General features: G+C 34.7%; 1 protein-coding gene across 3 annotated transcripts in view; it reads left to right on the top strand.

Annotated features, from left to right (window-relative positions):
- Positions 1 to 12,009, top strand: part of PANX2 (pannexin 2) — a 19,906-nt gene extending 7,897 nt beyond the window's left edge. For 2 of the 3 annotated variants that reach the window (XM_072401605.1, XM_072401604.1), the window contains exons 3-4: positions 5,176 to 6,612; positions 8,336 to 12,009. In XM_072401605.1, coding sequence (XP_072257706.1) covers positions 5,176 to 6,612; positions 8,336 to 8,688 — 1,790 coding nt within the window. In that variant the 3' untranslated portion in view covers positions 8,689 to 12,009. Of the gene's footprint in view, positions 1 to 5,123; positions 6,613 to 8,335 lie in introns of all 3 variants that reach the window. The other variant, XM_072401606.1, reaches the window with a different exon arrangement.
- The last annotated feature ends 256 nt before the right edge of the window (positions 12,010 to 12,265 follow it).

The following is a 12,265-nucleotide window of genomic DNA, read 5'->3' as shown; positions in this document are numbered from 1 at the left end:
GTTATAATAGCTAACTTATAGTGCTTTGGTAATTCTGTATATTACATTTGTATTTGTAAAACAAATATTTCATGGGAATATTTGGAAAAATAATTACAAAAAAAACATTTAAAAATGTTTCAAACTTAATCAAAATAAAATTAACCCCCAAACCAATAACTTCCCCTTTACAACAATGACTATCAGTAGTGTTTCCTAATATCCTTTACAAGAAAACAAACTTTTCTGGGCTGAAGTGTGCAGATAAAGAATGTGCAGACAGTAACATTTGTACTAATTTGTACACAATACAGATAAGAGTGGTATGGTTAAATTTATGGTGACAAGTTAAACAAACATTGTTTCCTCTCATCTGAGTAAACAGGAAATTAAAAGGCAAAATAATAATCGAATGTGAAGGTTTACATCAAGAACTCAATAACGCTGTCACTCTGCTTGTTTACCACAAATATGTTCTAACACTTTCCAATTTTAGTGCGTAGATTGCTCAGTTAAAGGAATCGGCTCTTTTATTCATATCTCAAAACAATGTAAATCAAGCTGTTATCCTCAGGTAAACACAGATCAGGTGATACTGGAGGTAACAATGCACAATGTATGATTAAGGATTCAATTAAATCTGTATTAAAATTGAAACCTTCAGTTAAAAGGAACCTAGTGCAGATACATATTTTTATTTTTAAGTCTAACTCATTCAGAAATATAGAGATATACCAGTAGACATACAAACAATTTTCTCAGGTTTGTACACTGAAGGTGTTGCCATTTTAGCTCTGATACCAATGTCAGCATCCACTTGCTAGACTAAATCCCCTACCTATGATATAAGCATGAAAAACTCTGGTACCTATGCCATGGTCAAGAGTGTTTCTACACATATGAGCCATCTACTTCTGCCTCTCACTTTCTGACTTGCTTCATTTACAACTTTCTTCCCACAGACTTTACCACTCAGCCTCAGTATAGTCAACTGAAGCTCAATGATGTATAATACAGACTTGAATATTTACCAATAGGTTTAATAACTCGATTGGAATAGGAAAAAGCAAGGTGATCCCAAGTATACAAACATAGAGAATCAGTATTGGGATAACAATAAATTGCATATATAGTATAATAACGTGATAAAAATAGTATATGGAACAAACAACCAAAGTAAAATAATAATGAAAATTACGTTAACTCACTAACAGTTATCCACAAATCCCATTTAGGGAGGTGTTTAGGAACAGAGGCATGAATAAAGTGGTAGACTCATTTTCTTAATTGTATGGAGTCATTTATGTAGATAACTTAATCTATGGGTATATTATTATTACTAATAAACTATTTATATAGCAACATATTACATAGTGCTGTACAATAAATAGGGGTTGCAAATGTCAGACAAATGCAGACAGTGACACAGGAAGAGGATAGGACCCTACCCTGAAAAGCATACAATCTAAAAGGGGAAGTGTCACAATAATAATAAGATATCCAGTTATATAGTCCATTAGACTGCTCCAAAATTTGTATAAATCAACTTAAAAGAGAGAGGAATCTAAGGGTTAGGCAAAATTTTATTTATGGAGTAAAAGTCAGATCAGTAATTTTGATCTCTGATTTTTGTACATAAGTGTTACTTTTAGTATACAGTGTTAAATAAGAAACTGGAAGTTTTTGGGGTTATAACAAAAAGATATTTTCTCAATATGAGTTTTATGATTCTGGCCCTGCAAATTATGACAGATGAGTGCTCTGGATCCAGGAGAGTACCAGGAGATAACGAAAATGCTGGCGACAAATTGGATCACAGACATAGTAGTGCTGGGCGTGTCTACTTTGTAAGGTAAGTATTCCACAGTATACAAATATTCTCAGCCTACCTAATCTGTTTCTATAGTTTAGTTCTGATTTACACATACTACCCTCTTCTACATTCTCCTTTTTAATTCAAAAGATAAAATGACAGTGTGGTTCTGTTTGAATGGTGCTGAGTTTTTAAATGATGGAAGTGTTCATGATCTTCATTCCTGCTAATTGCTAAAACATAAGGCTAGGGGAAGCTAGGAACCATGGGGAGGCTTGGCAATCAAAACTCCCACAAATTGGGGTTCTGTCAATCATTTTCTATGAATCTTGCTATGTTATCAGTTGAAGTTCTACTCACACAAATCAATTTGGTTATTTTTATTTCTTACATTTTGAATGTACAAACAACATGGTTAGTAGAAATATACAGCATAGGCGAATACATACTCCTAAAGGAGTTCTGCAAATATGGTTTTACCAATCTGTTAACAGCTCCCGGTATCTGAGATCCATAAATAGCATTTAATGAAATAAATACCTCAAATTTATTTCCACAAGAAAATCCATTAGGATTTGGCAGATGGCAAAATTCCCTTACATTATTTGTCGACAGTACATATTCCTTTGTGACTTTTTCATATACAGCAGAACGATTCAGTTCTCTGCCATCTGTGACTAATTACAATTACAGCTTTCCCAGAATCCAGTCACTGATATGTGGGAAATGACCTACAGGAGGAAACAAAGTAGTCTCAATACCTGAATGCTGCTTTTATTTATGGAGATATCACAGATTTGTATTTCAGTTTTCATTACTTGTGGTGCTACCTTCCTTTCCTATTATTTAATAACAAAAATTATTTCTGCATGACAGTAAATTTTGTAAGGGTGTTGGGATACTTGCTAATATAATTTTTATTTTTTGAAGAGCTGTAGATCAAAGCAGACCCTCCAGGATAGGTAAAAATTGCAATGCTCCACACTGTAAGATTTCAAAGACTATTTTAGTCTAGGGGTAGTAGAATAAGGACTAATCCATCCTTTGCTTTCTATGGAAAGGTATGGGAAAGATTTAACCCTTGCATTGTATGTGCACTGTAATGTTACGTTTACTGCTGCCTGAAGTAGAGCGTTAAAAGTTACTGTCCTATGTCTGTGTCTGTAAATACTGGTTGCCCAAGAGTCTCTAACTTTAGTTATTACTGAATTACTGATCTGAAAAAGTATGCAGCAAAAGTTAGAAGTTAAAAAATAAAGTTAGAAGTTAAACTTCAAAATAATGCAGCCACTATCAACATAATAGCCAGATATATGGAGGTTAGAAATGGCAGCCTATGAACACTGCTTACCGATAATTTAATCAAGGGCAACTGCAAAGGGGTAATAAAAGAAATGCAAACTTAGCAGAACAATCATATATGAGTAATAGCAATATATACAAATGTATGATGTAGGTGTTTAAACTTGTAGTCTCAGCTACAGCACAAAAGGGTTGCTACAAACTAGGACATTTTGAATGGTGCATACATTGTTGCCACAGATATTCAGAATATACAGCTCTGTGGATATAATGTATTTATAGGGACTAACTGAACACATATTGTACCATGTACTTTTAAGACAAAACAAATATCCATTTGTGCCTGTAGTAATACTTCCACTAAATGACAGTATTATGTAGCAGGCCTCCAATGCTTCTAATGTAACTTCTACTATACAGCTGTGTGTAATTCTCTCTTCGATGGTCCCAACAGTTTACTTTGTAGCAAAATGGGGGAGAGTTAGCTGATCCTGTCAGAATTTTATTGATGTCTGTTTGTTTTGGTGATAATGCCATATTCAATTACCAAATTTTTTTCTTTAATAAGACGAATTAAAAAAAAATCTTATTAAATGTGTAGCTTTTCATAACCTAAGTATTTTATTACAGAGGAAGGCAAGACACATCCCCATGGATTATTGTGCCAATTGTTACCTTACAGGAGGAAAAATAGGTTTTACTGATCTCACAAGGTAGTCAGTTACTGGATCAAAAAATTACCAGACTAGTCTAATTCTGGTCATACACATATATATTTAAGAGATTTCATTCAATAAAACATTAAGGGTTGTATTTAGGGATCTGACAGATTCCTTGTTTTTTAATTAGAGCGGGAAATCTTACAAAAATGTGTTACAAAATATGGAATTTCTGATCAAAATGTGTCATATCAATAAAATATTGATTGAGAATGCTTATTTTTTGGACAATTTACCTTTTTCTGTTTTTTCCACTATCTGTTTCACTAAATTTAGCGGAGGGGTAAAAATACCACTCCCAAATGTTTACTGAAACAACACAACTCTGCCCATTTTTATATCACAGATCACATTTATTAGCAGCTGGTTGTCAGAGTGGGAAGTACTCTTACTAACCAGTAGCTAACGTACAAGCTTACCAATATTTAGAGATGACTTCCCAATTATTTTTTAACTTAGTAAGTCTAAACTTTTTAAAATGTTAGTGTAATGAACATTTATTAATTCATTAGCCCACCTGTGTATCTTTTTTAAATCCATTGTATAATTCTTACATTATGTTGTCCATTATATATATGCATGTTTCTTTACATTTTTACTCATTTAAGTTATATTCTGGTTCCTTGTAGGAAGAGGGAGGAGGGTGGCTGTAACAGAGATATTTCACTGTGCATTAAAGATGGTCTATACTTTGAACACAGCCAGCATCAGTCATTGGCTGTGTTGCAAAAGAAGCTGCTCATAGTAAAAGGATGCATTTGATTTGATGATTGTGATCATCATCAAACATCGTTGAGCTTACTCTATATTGAATTAAACCTGTCACTAAAACCCAAACTCACCCTTTATTCTGTATTAGTCAATCATTGCTTAAAACTATCCATAGTGTTGCTGTATCTCCTCTTTGATTCTATAACCACTCACAATCCTGGTACTTGCAAGTATAGGAGAGTGCTGTGAAATCAGAGGCAGAATGTGTCCCAAAGAGTGTGCAATCACAAAGAATACTGGGTTTTTATAATTGCCACCTGATTTTTGGGATGGCGGCAAGGCTTGATGAAGAAAATCCACCCTAAAGGTAAGTTTAAGCACCAGGGAGTTCAGGGGTGAGAAGAGGTTTTCATTTTTACAACTGACAAAAATCTGACACTTATCCAGGAAAATGCTCAGTCTGGTCTGTATGGAGCCTAATACCTTTAGCATATGCATAGCTGTGTCTTGCCTATCTTTGCTCTCATGGTATTTGTCATATATGCTGTAAGGGGAACTTTACTTAACATTCTGTCACTTCAAATGTATTTATTTTTCAGAGCTTCTTTTTAGGTTAACCCCACAGCAGTGACTTTTCTCTCTGTTATACAGAGGAACCTATATATTGCTATACACCTCACAACTTCACCCGAGATCAAGCCTTGTATGCCAGAGGATATTGCTGGACAGAACTTAAGGATGCTTTACCAGGAGTGAATGCTAGTCAATGGCCTTCATTGTTTGAACACAAGTTTCTTCCATATGCTCTTCTAGCCTTTGCTGGAATTATGTATATCCCTGCTCTGGGTTGGGAGTTCCTGGCTTCAACTAGGTTGACTTCAGAGTTGAATTTCTTGCTTCAGGAAATCGACAATTGCTATCACCGAGCAGCAGAGGGACGTGCACCCAAAATTGAAAAGCAAATCCAATCAAAAGGTCCAGGCATTACAGAAAAAGAGAAGCGAGAAATCATAGAAAATGCAGAGAAGGAAAAAAGCCCTGAACAAAACCTTTTTGAAAAATATTTAGAAAGAAGAGGTCGCAGTAACTTTTTAGCCAAATTATACTTAGCCAGACATTTGCTAATCATATGCCTAAGCATCATACCTATTACTTATCTAAGTACATATTATGCAACTCAGAAGCAGAATGAGTTTTCCTGTGCATTAGGAGAGCCTCAACTTAAGACTAGTGACTCAAAGTTGCAAATAAGGGTAAATTGCAAATTGCCATCTGTTCAACTCCAAAGAATCATTGCTTCAGTAGATATTTTTCTACTTAGTTTTATGAATTTGATAATTCTTGTTAACCTAATACATCTCTTCATCGTCAGAAAGTCCAACTTCATTTTTGACAAATTAAATAAAGTTGGCATTAAGACTAAAAAGCAGTGGCAGAAATCCCAGTTTTGTGATATAAATATCCTTGCAATGTTCTGCAATGAAAATCGTGATCATATCAAATCTTTAAATCGTCTAGATTTTATAACCAATGAAAGTGATCTAATGTATGACAATGTGGTTCGTCAATTACTTGCAGCATTAGCACAGTCTAATTATGATGCCACCCCCACCATGCGGGACTCTGGTATCCAGACAGTTGATCCAAGTGTTGACCCAGCAGACATTGATGTCAATGAACAGCTTGTTATAAAACGTCCTAGAAAAAAAATGAAGTGGATTCCCAGTAGCAATCCTCTACAGCAACCATTTAAGGAACAATTAGCCATAATGAAAATTGAAAATAGCAAGCCGGAGAAGCCAAAACCAATGAGAAGGAAAACTGCAACAGATACCTTAATAGCTCCGCTTTTGGAGACTTCTTCAAAATCTTCACCTAATTCATCTCAGAAATGTGATGCTAGCACAATGCCAATTGCTACTGGTGATAAAAAACATGCTCGGCACTTCTCATTAGATGTCCAACCGTATGTTCTTAGTAACAAAAAACCTAAACCAGAGACACAAGAGAGTGCTCCAATAGCCCTGTCTGAAAGCCAAGAAAATGGTTTCCCAAGCCGGGAAGATATTGTGGCTGCACATGTGAAAGGTAAGAAGTACTTAAAGGTAAATGACAATCTTACCCTAAAGTGCAAATAAACCTAAATGTAAATTATTTGTGAGCAGGCAGATTTTTCATAGTAGAGTCTTAATTAAGAAATAAAACTTATCCACCTGTTCTCAATTATTCTAGCTAAACATGTGCATGTTGCTCAGAAAAAGGGCCTCCTAATTGGCTACAATACTTTAGGTATTCCTACTTTCAGTTTTCCTATGTAAACTTGCAAAAAAAGGTCATTGTTTTCATAATCAACCTCCAATTTAATGTCAAATTTCATTTAATCTAATATTCAATGCTTATCCCTAATTAGGAAGTAATGGTTAACCCTATCAATGTGTACTGTTTGTCCTCTGAACAGATATGAAGCAAGAGTGGAACCTATTCTTTTGCCATCAAATAGCATTGTAGGCCAGATAAGTACACTTTAGCACATTACTCAAAATTCAGTCTAGTCTACACAGACTGTTTACCTAGCATTTAAAGGCCCATGTTTGAAATTCCCATGCTTTCCAATTGGCCAGAAGACTGGTGAAGACTACAAGGGCGTTTGAGGGGGACACGTTTTGAGGGTTAAATAGAACACTTCTTTCTACATTTTTCCTTTTTTTAACTTCTTGTAGACAATTAAAAATGCCTATAAATGTTTGTATTAAAATTAATAGAAATGTTTGTTAGCGTTTATAGGCATTTGAAAATAAATGAAAAAACGTACAGGCACTTCAAAGCATTTTCAGGCTTGCTTTAAAACGCTTTTAAACTCTTGTATAATCTCCTATAAATGCATTCAATAGTAACATGGGCATTTCTAACAGTTTAACAGAACAGTTTGTGTAGACTTAGGCTACGTACACACGTGCAAAAATTGTCGTTGAAATAGTTTGTCGTTGGAATCGCTTGACGTTTGTCGTCCGTGGGCCTGCCAGGTCGTGTGGACGATAGACAACGAGCACTGTACATACGCAAAATTCTCCCCCAATATGAGCCCTGAGCCGAATATCGGATGGGAACTATTGCACGTGTGTACGTACCTTTAGCCTAAAATACATAAAAGTATCAGCATACATAAAAATACTTAGCTAAAATACATAAAAGTAGCAGGCAGTCTACCTGATAAGCACTTCAGAATGCCCAAATAAAAAAATAACCCCCCCCAAAAAAAAAAAAAAACACACCTTTTAAGGCCCGCCTTGTAATTGTAAATGTAAATTAATGGTGCAAAAGAAACAATGAGAGTAAATTACAAAACACATGTTAAGGATTTCACTTCGGCTTTCCCACTAATGTCCTTCTGTCAAACAATAAGATTGATTTGCTAAATGAGTTTAGGTTGTGTACTTAGAACAGTGAATAACCAACTTGCAAAGGTGGAAGTGGTAAAAAATCACTTTGAGAAGAATAACCTATTACACGGAAGCAAATGTAAAAAAAAACATTATTTTTGATTGTATAAGATTAAATGGTTGAGATCAGCAAAGCTTTACCTTATTCACCAAGTGAAGTGAAAATTCCCTCTTGAAGTAATATTTACTTAGCTAAGTACACTTTATTAATTTAGATAATGAAACCTAATGTTGCTTGTTCTGCATGGGATTTCACAGATCTGAGATTACTTTAAGGTAATTAAGTACACTCAATGTACAATGAGTGACAGTTTGTATGTTTTAGAATTGCATATTTTTCCTAAATTTAATAATTTATTCTTTCTTTACAGATACATCAAAATCTGCAAAAATCATTGAGAAAGAAAATCAGCCATTATCCGAAAGTTGTAATGTTTCTGTCTCCGCAGCATTTCTTACCTGTAGCAGTCACATGGTCAACGCAGCAGTCTCTACATCAACCGCTACCCTCAGTCAGGTGAAGCCTGAGCCCATGACTCTCTTCAACCGTAACCCCACACATCCTTTGCTCCATATTAATACTTTATATGAGGACAGGGATGAACATATTACCACTAACTCCTCCCCTGATCCAGCAGACATCATTTCTGTTATACCACCAAAGCAAGTTCTTTTAGCACCTTTTGAAGAGCCCAGGGCAATAATCAATTCTGTGGACTACTAGACCTGAGAGCTGCATCAAACCACCATGCAAGGTCACTGCATGAGCATGGGAAATTGTATTCTAATTATGCAAGCAGCAGCTTCCATTCACAGCTTTTTCACAACTACCAGGGGGAACCTAATGATCTTACCATGTAGTAAGCAGTGTGAAGCACAACTTAGCATGACACCTGGGCAGTATGCGTACACAATACTATGTAACACTATATTCCTACCTGGCAGGTTATCCATCCTTGACAGTCCTAAGTGATTAATATTAAGGATGTTCTTAGACTATTAAATATTAACTACTATTATATTAGTAACTGAAAACACTAAAAGGGTGATTGTCTTATTACAGGGTCCATTTTTTTGTGGGCTCAACTAAATAATATTTGAGTTAGCCTGACAGGTTATTTTAATTAATTGTAAGTACAATAACATGAGTACTATTATTGTATTAAAAATAAGCATAACATAGATATCAAAAGAAAGGGAACATACTTTTTAGTAGTAGAATCTATTTTTATTTTTGTAAAAAATCTAATGTATTATGATATAGGTAAAAAAAAGAAGCTGACCTTCCCAGCTTACATTGTAGCCATTCAGAACCAGAAATAGTTTTCATTGTTTTCATTGACAATGTCCCTTAATAAACAATCCCATACTGTATATGCACAGACAATGAAAGGTTTCTCATAGATGGTGATGAATTTTTATTTTCTCTCTTCGAATAGTAAGTATTTTTTTGCCACCTGTCTGGTCATAGCTATGAAAAAAGGGAATTAAAAAGGGTAAAATGTTTTTTAAATATGTTTTTTTGAACCCTTGAGCAAATCATATTGTAATTACTATTGTTTTTGCTTTTGTTTCTGCTAAACACTGTTGCAAAACTGTCTAGATCAGCCGTTTTAAATGAAGATTCCATCAGAGGGTTTCCTTAAGCATTGTCAGACTCCTATTCCTCCTAATGGTGCCAGTATAATTTTAACACCAGTGTCACTCAGCACAACCAGAGGTGTGGGACCACAAAAACCTTTGCTTTTGTCTCTCAGGGAAGTAAACACTGACACCGATAATCTTTCTACCTGCCTGTAACAGGGGCATTCTTTCCACCAAACACAAGTGTAGGGGCAGGGGCTCTACTACTAACCATCAAGGTAAAGGAGAACTACACTGATCCCCAATGTAAGGTGGGCATTTTTTTACTAATCATCAGTGTAAAGAGACATTTCTTTACTGACTTTCAATATAAATGGTAGCTATATTTACCACCAATATAGGGGGCACTTCTTCCACTCAATATAACGGAGGGTTTTCACTATCTGCCAATATAAGAAAGCATTTACTTATCAACATAAAAATGTATTGTTTTTAAAAATACTCATACCCACTGCTGTGTTACATTGGCAGAGAATCTAATCAAGCTTATCACAGTGCATGTCAAAATACATTGCAATCTAAGTTGTCCTGTGCATTAAGGTGTTGAAAAATCCAAAAGAAAATCATTAATGAAAGTCCCAGTCTTTATTGTAATGGTATTATTCACCTCGCTTGATAAAGCTTGGTGGACATAGGAGGTGCATAGTGCCCCAGGCCCTCCATAGCCAACAGGGTCCAAAAAACCAGGGCCAGACTTGCAGATTTAACTGCAATGCACAGGGAGGCAGCTCTGCAGACATTGGACGTGCGGACTTAACAAGTCAGTTCTGCACAAGGGCCCACTGTTGGCTACGTCTGTCACTGCTACTAGATATTTCTTATCATTGAAACCACATAAGTTTAAAAAAATGCAACTTCTGGGAATAGCATGAGCACAAAACAAACATGATAAGATTGGCTGAAAAGATAATAGTCAAAATAGTCAACTATAAAATGGTAACCATTCCTTTGTCCATTTACAAAAGACCTATACTCAGTGGTATTATTTATTATTTACTTAAGCAAGGGGTAATGGGAAAAACCTGGGTGCTAATTTAAACTTTTACAGCGAAAGTATGTAACCATCCAGTGCTAGTTCTCTTACTGCTCATGTTACGGTTCAGTTTAGAATTACATTGAGTATTGCATTACATTGACCCAAGATTACAGTAATCAACCCAAACAGGCAGCAGTATTGTATACAATACAAGAAAATGCATTGGGGACCTTCATTGCATTATACTGGAACAGGTGGACAGCAAGGGTAATAAAATTTTATATTAGGATGCATCAACTTACATCCAAAACAAACAATTGTTTTGTGATATTTTATTCTTGTTCTCTTGGTCATCTGCTTTCTGCACAAAATTACTATTGCATAATTTTGTGGTAGGCTTACATGGAAAACAATATATTTGATAGTTAGTTATGTAATTGTTTAGGAAATAATGGTATTTTTGCTAAAAGATTAATAGCAGGCCATGTTCCGTATATTTTATCATGTAAGGAGACAAAATAGTATTTTTTTCTCATGTGTACAGTTAACCTTTATTTGATTGCTACAGTATGTCAAGAATTGCTGTGCAATATTTACTGGGGAGACTTGGGAAAAATGGAAAAAATTGGGCTGTTGCTCATAGTAAACCTTCTGATGCTTGCTTTAATTCTCTTACCTGTAAGAAAAACAAATGCAATGATTGTGAATGGTTTATGTGGGTAACATCCCTACTTTTCTTTGCATCATTCTTCAGGAATTTGTTTTCGCAGGCACAGGATACTCTGACATGTTTCTGTTTTATGTGCACAAGTCTTAAAGCTCATGTATGCCGGAATAGAAGAACAAATATAGAGTTTATTTTTGTATTAAATTTTATAATGACAATGGTTATTTTCATTTAGATAAAAGGAAAAAAAATAATTAAGTGTTCAAAACATTAACCATATTTTTCTGTTAGTCTTATTCTAACACTAAAAACCACAGTATCTAGGACAGTATTACATCAAAGCAATAAATACTCAAATACAAAATATGCTGTTAAAACAATTATTTATTAATCACCAATCCTGTCAGTTTGGATAAAACCTTCTTGGTGTTTACTGACAATTGTATGCTAGTAGGTGCTACTGTTATTTGATATGACAATTTTTTAGCTATAGTGTACTATGATACCCTTAGTTTAGTGCTATGAAAAATGTGGTATGTTGCATTAGCAATACAAAATTACATTCCAGATTATTTTCTCAAGTGGTTTAGAGTAATGAATTTTAAAAAATCTTGTCATTATTAATATTCTTTTTATTATTAAGGTGTTTATGAGTTGCCCAACAACTTGATGTTCAATGAAATTTTAATGCTGAATAAATTGCATTCCACCAGCTATCAATAAACTTTTTTTTACATTCATTATGTGTTTGAATAACTTAAATGTTGCATTTTAGTCTTCCCATCTAAATCTAAACCCAAAAACAAACATATTGCATCTTACCAGTTCTTTTCTTAGGCCTTTTTCCACATATATTTTTTTTCAGGGTGCTTCTGGCAAAAACACTGTTCCTGACCTAGGGTGACAGTGATCGCACACTAAACTGAATAAAGGAGCAGCATTGTCATCCTATACTGTCCTTTTGATTTGTACAACAAAAAAATTCAAATAATTATGCATTACCTGAGAAGACTG

Source organism: Pyxicephalus adspersus, chromosome 2 (genome assembly GCF_032062135.1).
Source record: "Pyxicephalus adspersus chromosome 2, UCB_Pads_2.0, whole genome shotgun sequence".
Taxonomy (NCBI): Eukaryota; Metazoa; Chordata; class Amphibia; order Anura; family Pyxicephalidae; genus Pyxicephalus; species Pyxicephalus adspersus.
This window is presented reverse-complemented; position numbering and strand designations above follow the sequence as displayed.